Here is a 27,860-nt window from a genome sequence, read left to right as displayed (position 1 = left end):
TTAGATCTGTTTGTATGAAAAATCTATATTTACTTTTCAAATGTCAAAAGAAAGTAACAAGAAACAAATAAATAAAATACAATTTGAAATATAAACTGGCTCAACAACGAGAAAGCAAAATTTGAAATACAAACAAAATAATCAATGAAAGTATGCACAAATGAAGAGATGTTCACTAAACAAATTCCATTTAGCTGATCAACATTTCAACTTTGGAATAAGACAAACAAAAAACAAAATATTTTTTCATAAACTTTTGAGTCATTTAAAACCAGACTACCTGCTGTTCTGATGCTATCTGGAAGTAAAAATTGCAGATGAGTACTACTATTTACCTAAAAGTTAGTCCAATATAATTCATTATACTCTTGTGACCCAATAAAAAGGTTTATAGGTTTCATAACGAGTGAGAAGGGGATATTAACTTGGTTTGTCTAATTTCAATACAATAATAAATGAGCCTTTGAAGAATTTATTATTACTATTTAAATTAAATAACAAAGAGTTGTTATTTCAATCAACTAAATCCAAATTTTTCGTATCCATTTTTTGTTTCACACTCTGTGCAGTGTGATACGAGAAATATTTATTCATGCAAGAAATATATAACAAGCATCCATAAGAGAATTTAATCTAACCAATACAAACAAAGACATTACTTCAGAAATGTATTAACCGTTTTGTGAAGTGAAACCAATTTTCACCTTACTTTATCACTAATTGATATCAAATACTCATTTATTAATATTTTCAAAATAAAAAAATCAAACTGACTAAGATTTTAAACCCTTGATTCTCTAATATATGGTTAAATTACTATATTTAAAATGTATATGCACATATGTAAAATTATTCATACAAACCTGGGGCTGCTACTTCAAGGTTATGTTTTCCTTCTGTCAGAATGGAATAAAACTCTCCCATTTCATTGGTTGATAAAGCAGCCTCTTTTTCATTTATCTTAACAGTAGCTCCACTAATTGGTTTACTTTTGTCATCATAGACAATCCCATATACACCTGAAATTATTGCTCAATATATATATATAAAAAGATAAGTCATAGGACACAAATGTCTCCGCTCAAACTTTGCAATTTTCAAGTTTAAAGGGGCATAACTCTAGAACAGTTAATGACTCACAATCCAAATTCAATCTATGTCTACATGGTGTATGAGCTTTATAAATTTGGGTTAGACAAACAAGTTAGAATACAGAATACAAAATTTGGTAATTTTCCAAGTGGCATAACTAAAGAACTTAATCACTACCCATTTTTCAAAATTTTGTGGTTTCTTAGGGTTCCCAAAGATACCTCATCATATATGCCAACTTCAACATGAAAAATAAAATTATTGCTTTCTGTGATATTTTTTCAAATGACACTTATCATTTAGCTTAAAAATCAAATTTATCATACCTGTATAATGAATGCTGAAATTATTCATATAATTGAAGTATAAGAATTTCATTATTTAAGTAAGACTATTTTTTTAGCTGAAATTTACCACATTTTGAATGAAAGAAAATTTATTGCGTGTTACTTTCACGGATTCTTACTCTGATTACATCAATAAGACATGGTTCATATGTGTGCCAAATATCTTTCGTTTAATCTTAATTGGTGTAAATAAAATGGTCATTTTGTGATAACTTTAAAGATTACAAAAATCACATTACCAGCTGATAATTGCTCATACTTATGGCATCAACGATTTCGTTTTAACTGTTGCATCCCATTTACTTCACAAATTTTCTTACTATTTTTCCTAAAATCGTTCAAGAGCAGTTAAGGGAAGGCATAAGTATGAAAATGAAATGATTTTAATGACTCAAAATTATCAATTTCTCAGACATCGCTAACGTTTCTTTTGATTTTGAAGACAAACTAATAACCGGATGTTTTGAACAATACTAATACGAGTAATTCCGGACTAGATGGCTATCTAAATGTGACTGTGCATTTTTCTGGAACTTTTGCTTTGACCTTTGACCCTGATGTTTTTTTAAACGTGACTACGGCAGACACAGAAAACAACGGTATTTTGAAGAGGCTTGTTCTCCTCTTTCCAATGATATAAAATATAGCCATGTGTGATTTCGTTAAGGCAAACCAATCAAATTCATAGATTGGGCACCCTACTATATGAATTTCATAAAATTTGAATGAGGCAAAGATTCATTTTGATTTCCATCATTCATTGTTTTTAACTAATCGTAAAATAAAAATGAAAACATTGACTTACCTTGTTTTGACCTGTGTATAAAGTTCATCATTGACTGTAAATTAGACATCCAAATATGACCTAGCTGGTTCCCTGCTGGTACTCTGCAACAACTTATATGTGCAGATACCTATTTGAAAATAAAGCATGAAATGCAAGTTTTATATGTGAGTAAATGAACAGACTTTTGTTGTTAAAATTATAAATTTGTATGGTATGAAAAAACTATTTAATAACATCCTTTGATATCATTAAATCATTGGCCTTTATGAAATCAGTATTAAGACATATATATTTGATCAAGAGCAATAAAAAAAATTTTTTAATAATATCAAGGTGAGTAAAAACAATGTGATAAAACGTTTTTCTTTATGGCATCAAAATTTTGCAAGGACATTTGTGATAGCCAGTAATGGAGGACAAATTGCAATAATGTGTATATATAATGAGAGTAAATTTCATACATTTCTAGCCTAATGTACTTGAAGTGACAGATCTTCTTGCTATGATAACCTGTGATGTAAATATTACAACATACCATATAACTGTGGTAATCCATGTACATTTTATCAAGAACTCCTGTTGATCCAGTTCCAAAATCAGCACCATGGAATATTCCATGTGATCTAGATGTTTTACAGACATTTGTTTTGTACATGTCTGGATAAGCTTCTGTGTAACCACGACTAAGTAACTGAAATATTTCATCATCTGGAGTCACTGCTACTCCATCTCTACTTTGTTGCCATGGTAATCTGAAAGGGTATACAATGATTCCATGCATATGAATTTTCCATTGTTGGTGTTACATACTTTATTTAGGAACACTGAATTCTAATTAACAGTCTTTTCAAGAATATTGATGCATTTTGCAATTTATAACAGCATCTAAATATGACTGTATAGCTATGAATACAAGATTTGGTTACATGACAATGAATTAACAACTCATTTACAAAATGTAACCAGATAGGCACCTAAAGGTACCTCAGGGAAGATTAACTTATAGTAACTAACTGAGGTTACCCTCTTTAAGGGAGCTCGCTTCTCAGTTTCAAAGTAATTAATTTTTCAAAACACTAGTTTATATTGATAAGGAATTAATAAAGGAATCCAATAAGCAAAAAAAAATATATAGGTCACCGTGCTTGTTTTCGAGATATGAGCCATTGAAATTTTGGCAGGAAAATATTCTCTCTTGACTTTTCATAGCTTTATCATTGACAAGTTAAAGTTCTCAAAAACTGTTAAAAAGTAATTAAAATTTTATAAGACTTTTACAGATGGCTTATCATTATACATGTTAAAGAATTTCAAAAAGAAAAATGGGGGTCATGGGCAAATTTTTTCAAGTCATTTAAATGGATAAAACCAGAGGATTCCGAAAATCTGACAAAAAATCCAAAACATGACAAGAAAAGAATTTATTATTATTATAGGTACACAAAAAATTACAATCGTGGATCTTCAACAATTGACAGATTGTTAATTTAATAAATACTTAGCAGTACAACATGCACATGTAACAAGTACTTACACCATAAAAAGTCCTCCACTGTCTAAACTCAAAACTGTACTAAATTTATGTTCTTTCATCTGGCTCAACAAGATATCTACAACATGACTCTGAAAAGAAAAACATGACACTTTAAACTCATTTCTTTTTAAAAGTGTTAACAAATTTTAAGAAATGATCAAGTAACTTTCCAAAATCAAAATTGTTCCTACCTTTTTGTCACACTACAGACAAAAGTGCCAATAATGAGAAAATGTCTTGATACCTTGATTTTACCAAAAGTATAGTTTACTATATATTACTTTTTTATATATAAATCAGACTGTTAGTTTTCAAGTTAGAATTGTTTGAAATATGTCAGTCTGTGACCATTCATAGCGAACTATGCGGTATGAGTTTTGTTCATTGTGACATATAATTGTTAACTTAAATATGTCGTTTGGTCTCTGGTGCAGATTGTCTCATTGGCAATCATACCACTTCTTATTTCTGTATGTACTAACCTATTATAGTAATAATAAGGATGATTGCTTGTCATGTTTTGAAATCTTTGTCATATTTTCGAAATCCTCTGGTTTTATCCATTGGAATGCCTTAAAAAAATTTGCCTATTGACCCCCATTTTTCTTTTTACATTTCTTTTACATATATAATGATAAGCCATCTGTAAAAGTCTTATAAAATTTTAATTACTTTTTAACAGTTTTTGAGAACTTAAACTTGTCAATGATAAAGCTATGAAAAGTCCAGAGAGAAAATTTTCCCGCCAAAATTTCAATGGCTAATATCTCGAAAACAAGCACATTGACCTATATATTTTTTTTTGCTCTTTTGATTTCTTTATTAATCCCTTATCAATATAACCTAGTGTTTTGAAAAGCTTATTATTTGAAAACGATAAGCGAACTCCCTTAAGACAATTACACATCCACTGATACTTACTGTCATGTTAACATGTTCCATTGTATCCAGACTGACATCAGTTTTACAATCTGGGTTTGTATCTACATTATCTACGTTAAGGTGAGGTATTATATGGATATGGAACTCATTAAACATTGACAGGGTTTCATCGTTTTTCTTATTGTATCCTAAAAAGTATTAAAAAAAAATCCCATTAAAATGTCATTCTAATTATGCAACAACGTTTGTAACGTTCATTTTGATTGGATAACGTTACTTTCTTACATAGCATCAATTAACAATTGATGCTATGGGACGTATGCGCAAGCGCAGACGACATATCCGCATATGACAGATTTTAAATACATGTTTTAATAAAATGTCAATAGTTGTGACTGTTTATATGCATATTAATAGCTGGTGTCAAAGCTTATTATCAAAAATTGCACAAAATGTTTCTTTTTCTTCTAAATTTGAATGTAAGTCATATAATAGTTATGTTGTCTTTTCTTTGTAAATTTATTCATTTTTTTATATTTGCAACTTTTTACAAAAAATAGTCAATTTCAGTTGTTTCTGCAAATTCTGACATTTCATGTATTCTGTACAAACCTTACTATAATAATGTTTAAATTTTTTTTATAAAGATTTATGGCTATGTAAAACTATACACACCTAAAATTTGTTAATTCATATATTAGATAACAAGAATGTGTCCCAAGTACACGAATGCCCCATCCCCACTATCATTTTCTATGTTCAGTGGACCGTGAAAATGGGATAAAATCTGTAATTTGGCATTAAAATTATGAAGATCATATCATAGGAAACATGTGTACTAAGTTTCAAGTTGATTGGACTTCAACTTCATCAAAAACTACCTTGACCAACAACTTTAACTTGGACCAAAAACTTTAACCTGAAGCGGGACAGACGAACGGATAGACGATGGACGAACATACTGACAAACAGACGCACAGACCAGAAAACATAATGCCCATAAATCATGTAAATGGGACATAAAAATATGGAGAATTTTTCAGACAGGTCTCTCCTCCAAACAGTCATTGGAAATACTAGTGCTGCAGGCAATAGGTTCAGGACTACATGTAAGTTAGTTCCATTCGTTTATATCTTGGAGAAAAAAAAACAGAAGTTGTAACTATTTATATCATACTATCAAAAACAAAAATGTTTGATGTGGTCCCTTATCAGATATGTTGAAACTGTCTATGAGTAGCATAACATTTACTTGAATGACCTGATGGCTTTAATAATAACAAACCTGTTATCTGATGTCTAACAAATCTCATCAATAACTCTGCACCAACAGTCTCATTACCATGGAGACCACCAATCAGAAGGACATGTGGTTTTCCAGATTCATGATTGGTCAGATTTGAAGAAAGATGAACCAACGGTATAGAGTTTCCTTTGGGAGTCTTCTCAATAATTTTATATTCCATAATTGCTTTATTTTCATTGGCTAATTTTTCGAGTTCAGTATCCATTTCTGTATGACTCAGATATTTAGTAGTTTCTATGTTTTCTTTGATGTCAAAGTCTTTTTCTTTGGACCATGAGATGATGGAATCTTTCTCCAAAGTAAAGTTCACATAAATAGCAGCATCAAATGTGACAACAACCTGTTGTGATTGTGATGAATATCTGAAATGACAAATTTAAATAGCTGAATTGTTTGAGGGATCTAAGGGGTGTGATTGGAAGGGATTTTATAGGAACACCTTAACATGGATTGTTGGAAGTTGCTCAAAAGAATTTCAAAATCGAGTTAAGTTCTCAATTCACTGTTTCAGTACAAGAAAATGAAAACAATTGTTGCAATTGGTTTGGAATCACTACTGAAGTATGTTAGTAACCACTCACAGTAGTTTTCTATAATCTCTTGAAAATATTATTAGAAAGCACATTATGAACGATCTTTTGCACCTCCATTTTTTTATTTGATATTTTGGTAAACAAATTTCCAATCTTCAATTTTTTCACATAATCAACTTAAATCTTATCTTTATATCTAAAGACTTTTGCTCAATTTTTATCTTCCATAACCATGATAACTTAGTCCTAAGTTGATGTGCTTTTCTTACGTGTTCGTGTTCGTTGTGAGAGTAATCTTAGGTAGTTAGGTATTTATGTTAACCTGTTCCTTTCACATTATAACTTACCCTTGAGATGAAGCTGTGATTTCATATGTTCCTGGGGACAGTAACCGCCAGTAGTCGCCATCTTTTGCTGATGTTATAGCATGATTAATACCAGTCACCATAATGGTAGCATTGGCTATTGGCTCTCCTGAATCTTTAGATTTGATGAACCCTCTCACCCCTTTATGTATCTACAAGATAAATGTCAACTTCAGATCATTGCGGGTAACTTAATATAAGTTATATGGTTCGCTACTGACCTCCTAGGGATCCATAGAGGGTTAGTAAAATCCATAGGGGGTGAGGCCAGTAGTTAACCGTATAACGAATATATCGCACGCTAGACTATTTCTGTTGTGTTTTGTTGAAAAATAAACAATGAAACACAACAACATTAATAGATGACGTCACCAATAACGGGTCATGAACCCCCTATGAAATTTACTAACCCCCTACGGTCTCATAGGGGGTCACCATGTGACGGCTTTAAACCAATCACAAGGTGATAATTTACCCACAGGACGATAATACACATGGTGTAATGCTAAGCTGGGTCTTCCATTAAAGATCCTGTGACAATTTTCAATTTTTTTTTTACACAGGATAGATTACTGTTGATTGTTTATTATTCGTTGGATATCAATTTTCACACATTTTGTGATTAGGTAAGAACCATGAATTCAAATGTTCAACCAATTAATCTTCTTTAGGATTGTTCGCAGACTTTGGCAATACTATAAAAAATCAAATATTCACAAAAATGCAAGTTTACCTCAATCCACAAAAATTGGCATCATTTTTATTCTATACCTATAGTTTGGCATTGCACAAGGTCATAGTTTTCTCTGACTGTTAATGACGTCTTTACACTTAATCAATTGGATGTTGAATGTGTTCTGATTTATATTTAAATCTTAAATACATGATTGGTTTTGGTATTAGTTGTTTTTGGTATGGGTTTTTCTCATGGTTGAAAGCGGTAGGGTTGCTTTTAATTGCTTACATCCACTTAATTGAACTTTGGTGGATAGGTTTCTCATTAGGCTGGCAATCATATCACATCTCCCTATTTTCATATAAACTGTTAGCTACTGTTATATATCCACTTACCTGCCCCATATATACTAGTAAGGCATATTTATTTGCAGTCCAATAAGACTTCAGATCTTTAGCCCAGGGATATTTATAGCAGCCAAGTTCTATTGTGATCTCAAAACAGTTTGTGTTGAGGTAATTCCAATCCTGCATGCCACCTATCAAGCAAAGGTTTTATTAGTAAATTTTAAAAATCTGCTTACTTTTCCAGAACACCTGGCCTCACGGTCATAAAACTTTCGAGCATGATTTTTGTACTCAGACTCGAAAATCAACCAATCAAATTGCTGGATTTCATGTTTCGAGCATGATTTTTGTGCTCCGAGCACTGAGCAAAGTTTTATGCCTTCAAGGCCAGAGATCACCTTCCAGTCTTTTGTTTTTTGTATGTTGTGTTTTGTGTTAGCCTTTTGATTGTTTTTCGTTTAATTGACTAATGAGTTAAATATCTCTTAGGTATCTTTCCACTGTCCTTTAAAAAATTTTGCAACTTTTTCATTGGTATACCGGTATATATATATATGTCTGTTAAACAAGTCGAAAAACACTTAAAGATGGTGCCTATTTAGTCATGAGAGAATGTCATGTATAAGTGTTTTCCCAAAAAATGAGAAACAGCATGTTTTTCCTCAATCAGTAAAATTTGATACCCAATATTTATATCAAAATGAATGAATTCACAGTAGTAGCAATTCATGAAATAACAGTAATTAATGTCACATAATCTTCTTTTTCAAAAATCTCACAATGAACGCAGGCAACATTTCTAAATTTACAATCTTTGAAAAATAAATCCTATTTTTACAGTAATTGAAGAAAAATTTATTGTCAGTCTGACAGAAAAACTGGGTTACTTAAGATTTAGCCTGAGTTCTAACCACAGTTTTATGATTGAAAGATATAATTTTTCGAAGTGATAAAGTAAGTAGGTTTATTCTTACCTGCTACATTATACCACTTGGCTCCATTAGTTATTCCATCTTTGAAGTACTCATTACTACTGGAAGGGCATGGATGGCCTGAATGCATTGTGGAATGGGCCTAAAAAACATAAATTTAAACATGCAACTTATATTCCTTATTCCTTAATAAACTATCCATATGTATTGAATTTTCAATAAACTGTTATTCGGTAAGGCAACTGCAAAACAAATCTATGCTTAAATCATAATAAAAAAAAAAAAGAATATGTAGTATAATTTCCGATGAGACAAATGTTCATCAGAAACCAAAGGAAGTAGAAGTTTATCACTATAACTTACTGAACAGCTTTCATGATACACAAAACTCATTTCATTGGAATGGTTTAACAACCAATTTAAAAGTTCAACAAAGTACAATTTAATATATAAACTTTATCAAAACAGAATGAAATATTCACAAATATTGGTATTCTCAAAAAATAAATAAACCTCCAGTAAATACTGTTTCATTGATAACTTACCAGTGAGTATGCCTCTGAAATTTGAATAAACGTGGCATCATCTGCTGATTTGCTGTATGTTGTTGTTCCTTCCTTTGTATCGTCAAAAGGAAAGTTAGCCACAAGAGAGCCACCATGTAAATTGGCAGATAAAACAAATGGTAAAGACTGAACCCAACTCATCACTGCCACAGTTTCTGGTTCTTGATGATCGTTAATGAATGTTTTTTCAAACTGGTCAGGAAAGTTACGGTTTAGATCTATATTATGGGCATTAGGTCTTCCAAGTACATTTCTCATGTCACCTAAAAATAAAGTAATGATGTGTTACGTAAACACCAGAGTCTGCACTGTTAGCCACTTGTCCAATGGCACAGACCAGGGAAATTTTAAAGACTTTAAAGCATTTGTAAAAAGATTAGTTTGGATACAAAAGAAAAATGTCAGATAATTGGTCTTTGCACTAGTAGTTGGAAAATATTTTGGTGTAGCTGTAAAGCTACCTAAAATGTGGCTGATGCTCAAATTGTCATATGTTCTAAACTGTGGAAAATGTTTGTGTAACATTGTTCGAAGAATAAAAATGCAAGAAAAATTACTGTGATTTATTTAAACAGATATATGTATCAAAATTCAGAATGCAAATCATTCTTATTGGAATACTCTACTTATCACATTATTTTCATAAATAAAAACTGTACGATGATTTCTAAAATTCCGGTATAAAACTTAAAAAAAAAAACATAAAATACAGCATGAAAATATTACCTTCCCGAGCTTTTTCATATCCGTCTGGATTCATCGTTGGCATTATGTGTATCCTCGTAAAGTTCACCATCAGGGACAGGAAGTGGTTATGTTGGTAATTCTCACATAGCAATTGAACCAAGTTCAGTAAAATCTCACGACCTACAACCTCATTTCCATGCATATTACCAATGTACTTAAATTCAGGTTCACCTAAAAAGAAAATTATTATATTTCAAATTAAAATTATAAAAATGAATTAGGTGCTATTACCTATATGGGTATTATAAGAATTCAATACATGGGTTGAAAATATTGATCAAAACTAAATAAGAATTAACTTCTCCAGGCAATGTAAATGTATTAAGATGAATTTGGCTATTCTTTAAAGGTCTGAGCTTCTCACATTCTGTCAACAGGGTTGGCAAAAACCCGGGTTTTATGAGTATTGCCCAGCCCAGTGGGAAATACTGGGAAAACCCGGGTTTTACTGGGTTTTAGTGGGTAATACTGGGCAATACTGGGTAATATAAAATACTGGTCTGAAATTTACATCTAGGATTCAGTGATCAAACACAAATTTTATACATTTGATATATATATAACCTTTTTTGTTTGTCTGGATTGGTAAAACTGTAAATAATAAAGCAAAAAACTTTTTTTAAATAAATATAACTCCTATTAAGAATTAACAATTACATGTATGAAAAATTATATTTAAATAATGTATATACATGTATGTAGTTATGTACTGTCACTAATTAGTAAGTAATTATTCAGATTAAAATGCAGATTTGTTTATGTAACAATAATCAGCCCTTTCAATTCTATAAGTGTTAATGGCATAACCCCTTAGGGTGTTTATTTAGCAATATGACAAATGTATGAATGTATAACATTTGAAATTAACAATTCTCTTAAACATTGCAATAATTTTTTTTTCAAAGTATGGATTATTGAAACAATGCTTGGTAATTAACAAGGTTTCCTTAAATGTGCAAATCTTGTATTCCGGCTACATAGAAGGGAATGAAATTGAATTTTTCATTCTTTTAGAAATGACTGTCAATGGTTATCTGTATAAAAAGTATATATTTAGCTGTAATGCTACGAAACTACACCAAGACTTCACTATTTTGTGTTAAAATAAGCTTAAAAAATCATATTGCCCAGTAATGCCCAGTATTCCCCATTTCTGGGAGTATTGCCCAGCCCGGGAAAACCCGGGTTTTCCCACCCGGGAATTCCCGGGCGGGTAATACTTTGCCAACCCTGTCTGTCAACCAACTTATTTCGTAAGCAATTTATATTTGTGACTTCCGCGAGTAGAAAAATAATGTGAATATAAATTGATGCAAAGGGCTGCGCACTAAACAAAATATCCAGGAAAATCTTTTGGTTTGAGCATTCCTGTTGATGGTACATGTAAGTAAATCAAGGAAAATATTTAGGGAACCATCAAGTTTATAAAATATAAAAACTAAGATTATTTTATTCACACTAATTTCTTTATCAATAAAACAAACATTTACCTGGCTCATGTTTTCCAGGATTATCTGTAACTTCAATTGTCCAAAGTTCTCTCCCTTGTACAGATTTCCCAACAGAATACAATCTTGTAATTTCTGGATATTTTTGAGAGATATTTTTTAAGAATTGTTCAAGATCGTTATAGTTATGATGTTTGAATTCTGTTGGTTCTATAAATGTTAGTTTCTCCCTGTGTGATGCATCCCTGAGCTTGTTAACATGACTGACTAGAACCTGTAGAGTGTCAGCTTCTTTAGGCATATTTGCTTCAGCTGCCGATTTGATTTCAGCTGCTTTCTGTGGTTCTGTGTCCCGCTTAATTTTTTTCAGGTTGAAGTCAATATCTACAGCTGGTCCATCTTTTACTTCAACAGATTTACTTTCTTTCTCATATCTATGGAATATAAGAAAATAGTTTATACATTTTTTAATCATATACTTCAGCTTAAGGTAGATTTGGCGCCTTCAAAAATAGTAGAAAATAATCTGTCGATATCTTTAGAGAAATATGCAAATTTGACCTGAGGAATATAATTCATTTGTAAGATTTTTTATATAAATGAAGAAAATTATGTTTTATTGTTATCTTTATAACAGTTTTCACAAAACACTCTTTTTTTCTCATGTAAGGTTAAATAACTCAGATTATATGTAACTTTTATAAAAGAATGTTTTTTTTTCAACTTTGCCATCTAAGATGACATAACTCAGAGTATGTGTAACTTTCTTAATAGAAGGTGGAGTGTATTGGTCTTTTTTGATGTGTAGCCAGAAATGAGTCCTGTGACACCAGTTTTAATTTTATTTTCTTTAAGCACATTAAATTAGCTATTATATTTTATAAATCTATGGTTTAGTTTTCTTTCTATAGTACAGAATTGAATTTTTATTTACAATCAATTTGTAATCTGACAACCTGTAGTTTGAAGAAAAATGACCCATACCTTCTAATATATTTTTAAGAGAAAAATAATCATCATATAAACTGCATTTTAGCAAATTATAAAAAATGCTATTGAGTTTTAAAAAGAACCCCCCTCTCCCCATCTAAAATCTTCAGAAGATGTAGTGTATAGGTTAGTTAGGTTAAAATATGTGAACTACGGTCTACTACCCTGCCTAAAAAATCTTGTCACTTTGCCCGAATCTAGAAATATATTACATGTAACTGATCCTTTTTCTACATCAATCTTTTTTTCATCTTTTGTTTTATTTGGTCCTTTTAGATTTCATGCTAATACCAAACCATGCCATAATAAGACACCACTGGTCCCCTGTACTTACCCTGGTGCTACAGCTGAGATTTCATATTTTCCAGGCACCAGAAGTCTCCAGTAATCACCATATCCTGCAGTTGTTATGTTGTGTTTGATATTTCCCACTATAATCACAGCCTCTGGTATACCAGCTTTAGTGGTATCATCACGAACAAATCCCTTTACACCCTTGTGTACCTGTAAAATCAAAATTACTATAGAATGAACAAAAGAAAGTTTTCAAGAAGAAATATATGAAATCAACAATGCTATATGATATATATTAACTAGGTTTTTATATTTATATTTCAAAAGTCAAAACTGAAATTGGTAACAGGTAGAAGCAACTCATAGAGTTCCTCAGATCAATACATGTATGTTCTAGATGAGTTTTTGTGCTAATGAAAACTGGCTTTAATCATTAAAATAAAATGAAGTTTCTTTATTTTTGATTAATTTATAGCAGAAAATTAAATTATACTTTCCCATTCCAGGGAGACACAAGTATTTCTACTTTTATATTGATATAGGGCCATACAAAAATATGTGACTCGTGACAGTCCCTTTCTCAGACCCTCCTATTGTTATCATGTTTTTCATTAAAGTTGTTTAATACCGTCTGAGAACAAAGAACAAAGAGCATCTTGAACATTAGATTAAAAATTCAAGTAAATTTTGAATAAAATTTATCAACTTCATGGATAGTTCATAATAAACAGTATTATGTAACAGTTGCTATGGTAACAGTCTTCACCATTAGCCACTAGTCCAATGCCCCAGACTAGTGAAATTTTCTATGGACTAGTAAGTTATTGCAGTTCTTTGTTTGGATCAATAAGAAAAATGTTGGAATATTGGTCTTCGGGCTAGTAGTTGAAAAAGTTTTTGGTGCAGACTGTGGTAATACTAACCTCTTCCATATAAGTCATTAAAGATTGTTTGTTGTTGTCCCATTCTATGGCTAACCTGCTAACAGCTGGATATTTACAGCATGACAATTCTATTGTTATCTCAAAACAGTTACTATGGAGATAGTTGTAATCCTCCATTCCTCCTGAAATACATAGTTTACAAAATTAAAGCATGTTCAAAAATACACTATCATCATCATGATCATGATTATGCACATATATAATGTGTTGTTTATTTATTATGTCTACAAATATGACAAAGCTTGTGAACACTTCTTCAAAATCATAGCTAGGGAGAAGGGCTATAATGTTTGGATTTTATAATGATACATCTTGCCATATGTATCTTATTATTTAAATCTTCTTTTAGTATTGTACATGTACAAAGTATATATCAAACAAAAGCTTTTGCCAAAGATGCAAAATGTGATTGTCACTTGCCATCATTTCATGAAAATTTTCATCCACGTTCAATTCTATGAGAAGATTTCATTTACATTTTAATCATGTTAAAGGACAAAGGTTAACATTGATACTTATTAAAACATTTAAACCCGCTACATGAGTTTGCGCCTGACCTAAGTCAGGAATCAGCTGGTATTCAGTGGTTGTCGTTTGTTGATCATGTTGATGTGGTTCATAAGTGTTTTTTCGTTTATCCTTTTTTTTAAGATTAGACTCTTGGTTTTCCTGTTTGAATGGTTTTATACCAATCCTTTTTAAACGGCCCTTTAAAGCTTGCTGTACAGTGTGAGCCAAGGCTCTGTGTATGTGTGTTGAAGACTGTACTTTGACCTATAATCATGATAGTGGTTTACTTTAAGGTTTATGACCCCTTCTGTAGCCATTTTTGTACGAATTTTTTTCAAACTTCAATTGTATCAAAACTATAGATGTAATGAATAATAGAGATAGGCCATTTTGTACATATACCAAGGGGAAACTTGATGCAAAGCATTATTACTTATTGTTTCATTGCATTCAATAGAAAAAGAGTACTTACAAATAAACCAAGATTTTTATAGAAAATCCACAGCCTTTATTACAGATTTTTGTTATAAAATTTGAAACATAGATTACTCACTTGCTTTTCTATGATGTGCTAGTGTTTATTTTTTACAAAAAGTTCTAAGCAACCTGTAAATTCCAAAATACCTCGTGCTGAGTCACTATTAAAGTCGAGCGCACCCTAAAAGGTGTACTTGATTTAGTCCATATTTTAATTTGTTTTAACCAATAGCTACATTAATAAACTCGTTTTAAGGATATCAATGCTAGCACTGCATGCAATAATCTTACAATGTATATCTATCAGCCATGAAATTGCCAAATATGAGGGTACAAGGATAAATGCTGTGGATTTTCTATATAATTTCCATATGTTTAGCTTTGAATCAACACAAGGGTACATAAATAATCCTTAACAAGTTGTGACTTGAATGGAGAGTTGTCTCATTGGCACTCATACGACATCTTCTTATATCTTATCAAACATATGCATATGTCATGTATGTAGTATTGTACAATTGTCATTATAAAAATGAACCATACATGTACATTCATAAGTACATAAGCAGTATCATATTTAACATGTTTATACCTGGTACATCATACCAATCTGCCCCATTTGTAATTCCTTCCTTAAAATTATCACCACATTGTCCAGGATTATGCATTGTTTTATGGTTACTTGAGTAAACTCTTGCTAGATGTTTGAACATGGCATCATCTTGCGCTGGACTATAAACATCTCTGTGTGCAGCTGTATCATCAAAAGGATAACTAGCTACGACACTCCCTCCATGGAGATTAGAAGATAAAACAAATTTGTTGTTCTCAATCCAATCAATCATTGCCTTTGTTTCTGGTTCAACTACAGGATTGCGTTTACGAAACTGATCTGGAAAATTCCTATTTAGATCTACCTTGCGATGGTTTGGTCTTCCAAGGACACCCGTACAATCACCCAAATGTGCTTCTTCAAAACCATCAGGGTTCATTGTAGGCATTATATAGATGTTAGTATTTTTTATTAGTTTAGTAACCCTGTCATCTTTTTCATAATTTTCTAATAAATACTGAATAAGATAAATAAGAATTTCTCTGCCAACAGCCTCATTTCCATGCATATTTCCAACATATTTAAACATTGGCTCGCCAGGTTCTACATCTGTGATATTGTCAGTTATCTGAAGAGCTAACAGGTCTCTCTTCAAAACACTTTTTCCTATTGAATGAAGTTTGGCAATATGTGGATATTTTTTTTCCATATCCTGTAGAAACTTCGTCAGTTCGTCATAATGGTGATAACTAGAAGTGTCCGGTTTAAAAGAAGAAAGGTGATCTTCTGCAAAAGTAATTAAAATGCACACAAGAAGAACAAAAGTGTAAAGTAAAGTTTGGTGGGACATTTTCCATCAGCAATTTGTTTACGTCAAAACCGGATGTAGATCAATTCCAAGAAAGTTGTGACTGCAGGACGTTTTGTATATACAGTACCTTGACAGTATCCTATTTAGATATAACAAAGTACCTTGGCATTATCCTATATTGAGATATGTTACAACGCACCCCATTTTTTTTATTAACGCCGGATACGAACAACTAATATTTATTTAGCAGTTCCAATGCTAAATATCGATAATTAGGATGAAAATGAAAGAGTTGCAGTAAGCTAATTAGCACAATCATAAACTATAGCTATGTAACTTTTTTTCAAATGTAGTACTAAAGACAACAATGATAACCTAAGCGGGCAGCATTTTCTTATTTCTTGATCATAATGAAAGTACTTTTTGACAAAAACTTTAAAATGACCTATGCAAACTGATAGATGTCATACAAACAGTCTTTTCAATTTCTGCAGGGGAATATGAACGATCAGTGACCCTGATTTTTTATGGCACCTCAGCAATTATTATCAGCAGGTCAGATTAATCTCACGATTATGCAATTTTCAAATTTTAGAACGATATAGTTTTTAGTTATTAAACCTTTAATGTCAATTGTTTGCACTTTTAAATCTTTTGTTTAACATATTGAATACTATATATGATATATGCAGGGAATCATGTTCTCAATCAACTTACAAATAAACAAGATCTACAAATAAATAAAAACGTTAACATGGACCTGAGACATCTATATTAAAGTCTCAGCATGGACGAAATCATCAATTGGTCCTTTAAATAAGAAGAATTGAACCTTGAAGATGATATTACAATTTTTGCAGACACAATTACACAGAGAAGCTAAGAACCAAAGTTGTTCAGCAAAGGAGTAGGTCCGGTAAGGGCCCGGATTTTGGCCTCAAATTTCAGGTTCATCAAACGAAAGTTTTTGGACACTTTTTAAACACTTAAGTGTCTATTACAATTGATACGATTAGTTTATGTGAAAGATTTTAACTGATTTAGTCATTAAAAACTCTCTGATTCAAGCTTAAATATGAAAAATCTATCAAATATGCCAAAAAACGTCACTTTTCAGATGGTTTATGTCAAAAATAAATGTGGCCGCATCCGTGTTCATCCTCAACCTTTATATATGTTTTGTATTATCATCAAATACAACTTACATTTCAATATTATGGATGAACACGAATGCGGCCACTTTCATTTTAGACGGAAACTGTCTAAAAATTGACCAAAATGCCGAAATTTTGAAGATTTCAGTAATTTAGCATGACTTAATGATGCTAGAATGCGATATTTGTGCATTGTATCGTCAAAAACAGCTCATATTTATGTAGCAGAAGCATTTTACTTTCCAAAATATAGGTTAAAGATTACATTTTCACAATTTTCTAAAACTGCTATATTTTGGGGCCAAAAAAGGGTCTTAGTGAACCTACTCCTTTTAGATCTACATGAAATCAACCTGGCTGAAATAGCCAATTGATCCCGAATAGGAGTAATTGTTATTAAAACCACAAAAAAAAACATGTAGCCTCCAGTTCCTATAATATCTATACAGAAATAACATTGTTCCGACTTGTGTCCGCCTTTAGACCCCATTTCTTTATTTTTCATATATAGAAAATGCACAAGCATACCCAGTTTCTTAAATGTTAACAAAGAAAAAAAGTTATGTCAACTTTAAGTCCATGTTTCTTTCAAATTTTTTTTACAGAAATGACGTTGTGTAAAGCTGTGATACCTGTAGCTGTAACAGTATATTCGTTTTAGTAGGAAAAATTGTCTTCCGCGGACTTTTTTTTCAGGTAATCAAGTTCATGGCCATAATTTTTCTAGGAATGTAAATCCCAGGATGAATTTTCCTTCGAAAAAAAAATTGATATGAAAAAAAAGACGATATGGTATCATGAATGCCAATGAGACAACTATGGCTAGCCACTATTTTCATAGGAAGTTTTGTCCTAGGACTCAGTTGCTTTTCAAATAAAATTATGATCAAGAACTTGGTTACCTATGAAAAAGCTGGGACAAATTTACATTTAGTTAGCAAAAGACAAAGAACACTGTTTACCTGATATTAAAGGTAGTGGAATAGATTGACTATGAGTAAATACAACTTATTACAAAGTATAATTTGATTTTTAGCTGAATATTTATTTTATCTTTAAAAGTCTGTGAAATCATTTTCCAAAGAAAAAATGTCTGTTGAATTATTATAAAAACACTCGTATTTTTATTTGAAAATTAGATAGTGACAACAGAGAAATATTATGCAGTAGTAAAATAATGTCTCTGGTGACAACTCGGTTAAACAATTTTAAAATCTTTCGTTACAAATATTCTTATTAAAATAAAGGGCATGAATGTTTTTGTCTAGGTATGATTAATGTCATGCACATTATGATTTTCTTAGAAAATTAGTCTGGTGGATATCAATTGCATCAGAAGATTATTGTACAACATGTAAAACATAACAATTCAAAATTCCGTTATATCAAGAAATGTATTTATCTCTTACACATATACGTGTTTATGTATCACAGGAGAAGAAATGCATGCGAACTATATTTTGCACCGAAAATAGGTCCTATCTTATATGAACATCTAGGTAGGTATTTATAGTCCGTTGTGATCATTGCCTTCAAATTATAGTTATGTGTAATTAGTCATCTTGCATATTTTACTACTGGTAAATAATCTTGCGATAACTTGTTAATTCAAGTGCACATAAGACCAAGACAAAATTATGTAAACAATATTGGCACGTGAAAATTGAAAATGGGAACAGAGGTTTTATTTTACGTGCCTAATTTAATAGGTGAAATGACACGCATTTATTTGACACGTTTCATAAAGAAAAAATAGTATATTTTCTTTCTTACTCAGAGAAAATAATATTATTAATACAAATAATTCAAGCATGTGCAGTGTTTCAAATCATTTTGCAAATGTTTTTTGGCAAATTTTAAATTTCCATTTGTTTAATATTTTTGCAGGTTACTTGAGATTAGCTTTACTATGTGCCAGTTTATGGTTCTACAATAGTCCTGTCTGGTTCCTTTCACTATATGGACTGTCAGCATTTTTAGATGGTAAGCAATTAAAATTACTGGAGCCTTAGCATGCTTAGGCTCTATATTTTGTTCTACCACAAACCATCTTAATGAACTCAATCTTAATTATTGAGAGCTTATTCTGCTACCCATGTTGACAAGGAAATATTTAAACAAACATAAAAATCAAATAAAAGAAAAACAATTAAGGTGGCTCGGGACTATTCGACTGCGCATAACTTCACGCATAAATTACAAAAGTATTTGTCGTAAATTCGAAATATTTTTTTTAAATATTTTGATTGATTAGAAATGTTAAATCATTGTAGTTATGTGACTTATAGAATATTTTCGTTATTATCCGTATTTGTTAAAAGGTCAAAATGACATTTCAGCCATTTTCACCATTTTCCCGCCAAAATTTGGGTTTTAAGGCAAAATGGTTTTTTTTCCTTATCGGTGACCTATGTTTTTTATTGGCTCATTCTTTGAAGCTATATTCCAGCTTTTCATATTACAGTTTTGGACCAATTGTCATAGAACGTTTTTTTAATATTCCGATAAAAATATGTCAACACCTCTATTTTCCCTATCATTTCATTGAAAAATTGTCCCTTTTACATACCTGTTTAAAAGTAAAATTTTGAGCTTTAATGGTCCGTGACGCCCTATTTTTTTTCGACCAATTTGATTCATTTTCTTTAAAGAATAAAATAACTAAAAATACGGCACTTCTGATAGAAACTTCGAATAGGCCCGAGCCACCTTAACAATTAATGTTACTATTGCTTTCATTGACTTCATGTGATGTACAATAAAGGTTTTTTTTTTGCATACATTCTTTAAATACATGTATGCATTGTTGAACAATGGGCAGACATACATTGTACTTGATTATTCTCAGACTGTCCTTTTAAAATCAGGAAAAGCTTCATCATGTCCATACAAATAATGCTATCAAATATTCCAGTTTATGTTTTTGGGTAACCTATTACATGTTCATGTATTATACATGTTATATCGCAATTTTTGCAATCATAAAAAAATCACAATAATCGCTGATTTTACAGCATTTAAATTTTTTACATGAAATTGAGTAGTTAAGAAGTAGTTGAAATATAAAAGAAAAAATATCTTCTGTTAACACAACATGGTTAAAACTGTATGTTAACCTGTTTAAGTAATTTTGTTTTTGGTCTGTAATTGTTTTATAAGGTTGCAGTTTCATGTCTTTCCTTTTAAAAGGAACCATGGCAAAATTTCTTACAGATTCTAGTCTGGCAGCTATGTTTTAAAATTATGAAAGATGGATATGTATGTTAAATTCAAATATGAAATTCTGTTTTCTTGTACCAGAAGATATATATTTTACAGGCTTTGATGGATATTTTGCCAGGAAATTGAACCAGACATCTGTATTTGGTGCATGGGTAGGTAAGAATTGGAAAAATATTCAGGGTTAGATATACATGATAAACTTTGAATTAATTAGCAAATGGAGGAAATGAGTAAAATTAAAAAAAAAAAGGTCATGTAAAAACATCTGTCTTCAAAGTCATGATTGTTAACCTTATTGCACAAGAATTGCCAATATTCGAGGTATACATCTTACAAATTATGTCCACTACGAAAAAAAATTGTTGAGGACAGTTCAATCATTATTGCAAAGAAGATTTTCTAGAAGTAGAATATTGAGACATTGGATAAATGCCTATGAGAACATCAACTGCTCTTTCAGGGTTAACAGAAATTACTGGTTTACATCCTTTGCCTTTCCTAGTTTGTACACCTTCTTCAATGCTAAACATATGTCAAACAATATGCCAAAATCCCAATTATTCATTTGTGGAATTTGAAGTCGTAAATTATTACACAGTACAGTCATTGTGACAGTACTGGGAGTATGATATTTTGCTTGAAACACCAAATTACTCATTTTGATTGGTTTATTTCTGAGTCTGATTATGCTAATAATAGTCAAAAGTTATTATGATCACATGGTGAAAAAAAAACAGAGATCACACATCAACACATATTTCCTGCATACATGTCAAGTGACATGATATTCGCGTGTAATACACGCTTTTTCAACGGTTTACAAGCGAGGATTTTGTCACATGGCGTGTACACGCTTTTCAACACTTTACACGCAATTACATGCATTTTCGTTCTTTTCACTTTGTGGTTGTTAGTGATATCGCTATTCTCAGTTTTTTTCGGCGATAACTAAACTTGAAACTGGCAGTTGTTTTGAATATGTGCCTAGTGGTGGTGCTTTAAAAACAACATAACAGACCACTGTTTAATACAATAAAAGTTCACAGTAGAATATATATTGTTTTTGAATATTAACAAATTCGTATGTGAAATCATGAACATTACCACATTCATATTAAAAAGTCCCCATCTACGTCACGCGTTTTCACACGCTTTTTGACATGTCATGTCATGTCATGACATGATTTCCCATTGTCAGAGGTTGACATGTATGATTTCCTGAAAGACAAAATAACATTAAGATAAAGCCACTGATGTTGTTCCTAACTTTAATTAGGCACACGCCCATTTGATACCATCCATTTTTACACTCATCCTCAATGTCTTGTTGGATTGCTGTCTCATTAATATTTACACTTTCTTGAGGGGGGATAGGACCTTTATCGGGACTCCGGGTTTGGGTGTTTTTAAGGTCGGGATTTCGGGATTGACCCTTTCGGTATCCGGGAATCCTTTTTTTCGGATTTCGGGACGTCAGGATTTACTTTATTTAAATTTGGGACCTCGGGATTTTGTTTTTTAAAGTTCGGGATTTCGGGATCAGGACCCCTCCTATCCCCCCTCTTTCTTAAATCCTTTTATGTATATATGAATACTTTTACATACTTATTTTATATTTACTTTTTTCTAATTTTAGTTTGATGTGGTTATAGACAACATCAGCAGAGGATTTCTATGGTGCTTACTTTACAAGGTAATAATTGGAGCTAAGTTGAAAATTGGCATCATGAAGTAAGCCTAGAATTCAACATTTGTATGGAGAAAAATAGAAGTACAGTTTTGGGAATTGTGTTGTTGTTAAAGTTATGGTTTAATTGGTTTTTCAATAGTTTTCTCACATTGACAGTGTGTTTCATGATTATTTGAATTCTTTTGTTTGTTGTCCCCCATATCTCACATTGCACAGGGCTCAGTGCACTGGGGACGTCTGTTTGATCCTTTTAGCATTCTTTCATGTACAATTCTTGTCAGATTTTTATTTACTTATATCATAGGTTTATATATAAGCATTGTCTCAGATATGTTAAAAAATCAGTGCCTATCAACATTTTTAAATTATGTCCTTTGAAAATAATGATTTTTTTATGGAAAATTGCATTGTTATGGCTCTCATGTGTACAATTCTTGCTAGATTTTTTATGAAACTTATTTATTGGTTTATTTAACCAATGTTATCAATCATTTTAGACAAAAAAAACTTCTATAGAATTATATTTTTTTTATTTAGATAAATTTTGTTTAGTACATATATTACAGTTTACTTATTTGCTTACTTTTTTGTTGTAGTGGGGTTATGGTGTTATTCTGATTGAATGGCTGACATTTGTGTGTACACATAAAAGGGGAGCTAACTGGAGGATACCAGATGAAAGTTTTCCATTGCTCTGTAAACTTGTTATGCAGAATTGTAAGAAGATACTGCTAAGTTTTTGTTTGATTTAAAGAATATTTATATACATTTAACCTCAAACATGTTATTGCTATTTTATCATATTAGATTTTTGCATTATTTGTTTTCTCCAGATAAAATTTGCAGGGAAATGTACATTATACATGTAAATAAAAAATGAGTGTATGGTAAATAAACATCATTTCTACAGATGGTGACCTCCTGTGGTGAAGTATGGACAAATAAATAATTTTTACTAATAATTTCAATTTATAATAATGATAATTGATGCATGCCTTTTTTCAAAGTTGATTATTAAAATAAATAGAAAAAGAGGATATGGTGTATCCATCCATGACATGATTTCAGTACATGCACACAGAGAAAAAAATAAAACAAAAAGCTAAGGTACAGCTCTTTCATTACTGTTCTTCATCTTAAAGTCACATTGAGGCCTTTAACATTAAGCAAAAAAACTCTCACCTCACTGCTACATGTAGTAAGAGACAGCTCGAGCACCGGCTTAAGGAGGTAGACCTAGGTTAAGGGAAATAACTCCTAAAATCATCAGTACGTTTGTGTCAACCATTTTCAAAAATATATTCTAAGCTTCTAGGTTACATAGATTATTTTTAATCTGTTTCAGGTAAATGCTTAAAAAACATTGATGAACTTGACTTTTACAAACGCTTAACTGATTTAAAGAGTTATCTCCCTGAACCAAGGTCTACCCCCTTAAACAGATTTTTTTACAAAAATTATTGGATAGACTAAGTAAGATGTAATAAGATGGATATCTATTATTGGATAGAAAAAGTAAGATGTAACAAAGGTACATTGGTATATTTTATTTTCAGGTTTTAAATCACCCCTAGGTATAATAGCTTTGACAGGGGTCCATTGTTTACCTGTTTGGTTGTATGCCTGTGATTCTAATTTTTTGACTGACCTTGGCCTTCACTTGGGGTTACAATACACAGGTTCGGCAGTATTGGTTGTAGGCAGGTTATTGGCCTTCAGGGTAGAGGTAGGTTTGAACCAACTTTTATGTCAAATGATAAATATGGTCAAGTTTACTATATTTGATTCCGGTTTCAAATTTAAAAGTAAAAGTGACACACAATTAACGAGAAGAATGATAAAAACATACCAAAGAAATTGTGCTTGAAACAAAACATTTTATAAATCGTTTTTAGGGTTGACATGAAATCTTTTTCGGCTCTTTAAAAGAAACTGTATGAGTATGATGAAAAGGAAATGTGGTGTACTGTGGATTCATTTATTTTCGTGGGATCCAATTTTCGTGGATTAAGGAAAACCTGCATGTTCGGGGATGTTTAATTTCGTGGTTTTGTCAAGGTCAGCATACAAGCCTTTAGAATTTTGTTTGTTTGTTGAACATTTATTTTCGTGGTTCCCCTTTACCCACGAAATCCACGAAAATTGGTATCCAACGAATAATAATGAATCCACAGTATTATATATAAGTCAATGAGACAACAACAAAACAACAAAGACTTTGCAAAAATTCTAGATAAACAATTGATAAATTATAGTTATCTTAAATATTGGAGGAAATATCTGTTACTGAAAGTAAATTGCAAGCAACAATCACTCACTCAAACTAATCATGTCATGTTGTTTTTGTTACAGATATTTTACATAATGACACATATTAGAACTATGCTTGATGAAACAGCCTCAACTTCAGATTAAATGTTACTGTGATGAGAATTTGTATTTTAGTCACAACGAAGCTAAAACTGTAAAAAATATGTTGCTGCCATATTGTGAAAAAGTTGTTTTTTACCTGTTTCCTATGCATTTATACCAAATTTTTAATTATACCATAAGAAAGGAATGTACTGCCTCTTTTATGTATTGATATTTTTTCAAGGGTACTGAAAATGATATTTGAAATTATTTTTTTCTTGCTATGCTTTTTTGGTACTTAATATATTTTTTTCTTGCTATGCTTTTTTGGTACTTAATATAATTTTTTTCTTGCTATGCTTTTTTGGTACTTAATTTTTTCTTGATGTGCTTATTTGGTACTTAAAATATTTTTTTCTTGATGTGATCGACAATTTTTTTTTTAAACTCTACCTCATAACTGAAAACCAAATCAATATGTTTACTGACATGAAAAAGGAATGGCATCCATTTTAATATCTTTCTTAATCTGTGTGCATTTAAAAGTATTTTTAAAGGTTTTCTGTCTTTCAATGATTTTATTGTGTATAGAAAACATGAAATATTTAATTATTTTATTTCATTTTTTTTCTAAAAGTCTGAATACAAGCCTTTAGAAAATGTGTATGTTGTTAAACATTCTAATGCAATTTGTATGTTACAATTTCTTTCATTGGATAAACTATACCATCAAATCCAAAATTGATAGGTTTTAAAAGCATGAAGTAAAATAGTGATGAAAAGTTATTTTTAAAAATGGCAAAATCATGTTTATCAGTCTATTGTTTTTTAAGTCTTGGTGAATAAATATTTGAAAACATTCCACTGGTATTTAGGGAGCTACCATTTGATTTTTATGGGGGGGGGGGGGGGGGGGCTAGGATTAAAAATTTTGTCCTGCATTTTTTTTTAGCTGTAATCTCTGTCCTGCCTTTTTATTTTTCACTCTGTTCGGTCCTGCCTTCTTTTTTTTTAGTTTATCCTTACTTTTTTTTACCTAAATTGTCGTCCTGACTTTTTTTTTTGGCAAGTGTCTCATCCTGCCTTTTTTTTTACTCAAAACTCCTGTCCTGCCTATTTTTTTCAAATTTCATCCTAGGCCCCCCCCATAAAAATCAAATGGTAGCTCCCTTATAAATGTCAGAAAATCTTGTAATATGAATAATGTTCCTAAACAATTATTATTCATTTTTATATTTCGTATGTTATATTTGCCTATTTTGTAGTAGATATTTTTATCATAGCTTTTTATGTTTTGGATTTTTTATATTATATATATAAATGATATGGCTTACATATTATTCTAACAATTATCATCTTTTAACTGTATTTTAAATTCCACAATTGTGATGCTTAAAAATGAGAAAAAGACTAAGATGTAGAGTTGTCTCATTGGCACTCATATCATATCTTCTAATTATAGATATTTGTTGTAGAAGCATGATAAAGCAATCCTTCATTTGGTTGTCAACATCAACATTTAGGTTGTCTGTTTTTTATAAGTTTTAATTGGCATCAATAGCTTTGTAAAACCTTTATGAGATTTTATGAAACTTGTACATTTTTTGTACTGAAGTTTATCTTTTTATCAAAGTTTATTTTTTCTTTAATCATTGTTAAACAGCTAACATTTAAATACAGTATTGGGTTTTTTTTGGGTGTTTTTTTTTCAGACATTAATAACTTTGTCAAACCATCATGAAATGTTATGAAACTTTGACAAAAGCTTCTGAAAGATCAAGAAATAGCATCTTAAGAACAAAGATTATTTTCTTCAATTATACTGATAAATGAAATTTTCGAGCTATAAATGGTGACCTATTTCAGTGGCACATAACTTTTTTGGGGGATTTTTTCCCCGACCTTATCTGTGTAACTCTTGACAAGTTTTTTTTATTTAAATGGGCAATTATGCTAAGGGGATCCATTATCTATTTAAAAAAATGATTTTGGTGCCAGACACCAAAGTTTTTTTGGCAGTTTATGTGCACTTCTCATACAGCAGCAATAACGGACAAGAATTGTGAGGCACAGGGCCCTGTGTAACTCTTGGCAAGTTCTTTTATTTAAGGGGCAATTATGCTTGGAGGACCCACTATCTATATACAAGGACGTGCCGCTGGAATAGGTCACCTTTTCTAGCTTGTAAAATATATGATTAGGTAGGGAAAACTATCAGAAATATATGATCAGGTCAATAAAGTTCCCATTACTTCTTCGTCTGTCATCTTTCTTGGTGTTACTGGCTGTTTTTATCAACCATTTTTTCTCTTGGCACTTTGATATTCCACTCTTACATTAAAGTCCACATGAAACCCAAACAATATTTGGAAAAGGTTACATTTTTACCTACGCAATATATGAAAAGGTACACATTTTAAAAATCTGTATTATATGAAAAGGGTGGGGTAACAGAACCCCAGTGTCACCCCCTATCAATAAAGTATTGAAGTAGCCCCCAAGCAACTATGAACAGGAGGCATACTATATGTAATTTGTCTTTCATGATATTGTGATATTTACATAAACGAACTTAAACATTTTAAAAATCAAAAGAGCATTTTTTCTTATGATTTTGAAAAAAAAAAATAAATAAAGGCAAAAGTAATAAAAGTATAGGTAATGAAAACAATTTTTTTTTGGTTTGTAGTAAATATATTTGTGTAAAAATGTCGTAACATTTTTTAGATAATTTTTTTTACACTATTGACAACAAATTTTCCTTTACAATATTATTTTTCATATTTGAATTTTATAAAATATACATAGCAAACCATCTTGGTATGTATTTTGTGGTGGAAGGGTATTTTAATACATAAGACATATTATTGATTTCTATATCTGTTGATTTATGACAATTTATATATTTATACTCATATTCATATGTTAACTATTTTTAACATGTTTAAAAGATTCCATAAATTTGATGTGATTTTAATCAGTTATTTACCATTGTTGCTTTAAAATGAAGAATTTTATTGAATAAAATAGAAAATGAATATTTTTGATAATTTAGCTATTTGTTTGTTATATTGTTTGCCAGTTTTATTGTTTACTGCTTTACATAACTTGCAAACTTGACATTGTACAAAATTAAACAAAATTGACTTTAAATATGAACTGTCTCTCTCAAAATTGACCTGTATATGGTGATAAAGCTGTGGACAAACATAGTTAAAATAATATTTTTATAACCCCATTTACAGATTTGTCCGTCCTTCGCCAACATGTCTGTTAATAACAAAATAACATTCTAACCAAT

General features: G+C 30.9%; 2 protein-coding genes across 2 annotated transcripts in view; one reads left to right on the top strand and one right to left on the bottom strand.

The window, feature by feature from the left end:
- Window positions 1–16,243, bottom strand: part of LOC139527712 (carboxypeptidase D-like) — a 36,586-nt gene extending 20,343 nt beyond the window's left edge. Inside the window, exons 1-15 of the mRNA XM_071323337.1 lie at window positions 15,370–16,243; window positions 13,770–13,912; window positions 12,887–13,056; window positions 11,605–11,996; window positions 10,094–10,285; window positions 9,347–9,630; window positions 8,844–8,943; window positions 7,918–8,060; window positions 6,829–6,998; window positions 5,928–6,310; window positions 4,682–4,830; window positions 3,761–3,849; window positions 2,762–2,978; window positions 2,245–2,353; window positions 864–1,019 (exon numbers count right to left, since the gene is read on the bottom strand). Coding sequence (XP_071179438.1) covers window positions 864–1,019; window positions 2,245–2,353; window positions 2,762–2,978; window positions 3,761–3,849; window positions 4,682–4,830; window positions 5,928–6,310; window positions 6,829–6,998; window positions 7,918–8,060; window positions 8,844–8,943; window positions 9,347–9,630; window positions 10,094–10,285; window positions 11,605–11,996; window positions 12,887–13,056; window positions 13,770–13,912; window positions 15,370–16,180 — 3,508 coding nt within the window. The 5' untranslated portion in view covers window positions 16,181–16,243. The remainder of the gene's footprint in view (window positions 1–863; window positions 1,020–2,244; window positions 2,354–2,761; window positions 2,979–3,760; window positions 3,850–4,681; window positions 4,831–5,927; window positions 6,311–6,828; window positions 6,999–7,917; window positions 8,061–8,843; window positions 8,944–9,346; window positions 9,631–10,093; window positions 10,286–11,604; window positions 11,997–12,886; window positions 13,057–13,769; window positions 13,913–15,369) is intronic.
- A 2,680-nt stretch (window positions 16,244–18,923) lies between these two features.
- LOC139527710 (uncharacterized) lies at window positions 18,924–27,613 on the top strand. The gene is made up of 7 exons (XM_071323335.1): window positions 18,924–19,004; window positions 19,183–19,278; window positions 20,614–20,669; window positions 22,154–22,210; window positions 22,804–22,924; window positions 23,764–23,933; window positions 24,560–27,613. Exons 1-7 carry the CDS (start codon window positions 18,965–18,967, stop codon window positions 24,620–24,622), a joined length of 603 nt encoding a protein of 200 aa, XP_071179436.1. The 5' UTR covers window positions 18,924–18,964; the 3' UTR covers window positions 24,623–27,613.
- Window positions 27,614–27,860: the final 247 nt, after the last annotated feature.

The sequence above is a fragment of the Mytilus edulis genome, chromosome 6, assembly GCF_963676685.1.
Source record: "Mytilus edulis chromosome 6, xbMytEdul2.2, whole genome shotgun sequence".
NCBI classification, from domain to species: domain Eukaryota; kingdom Metazoa; phylum Mollusca; class Bivalvia; order Mytilida; family Mytilidae; genus Mytilus; species Mytilus edulis.
Note: the sequence above shows the minus strand (reverse complement) of the source record. Positions and strands in the feature narration are given on the sequence as shown.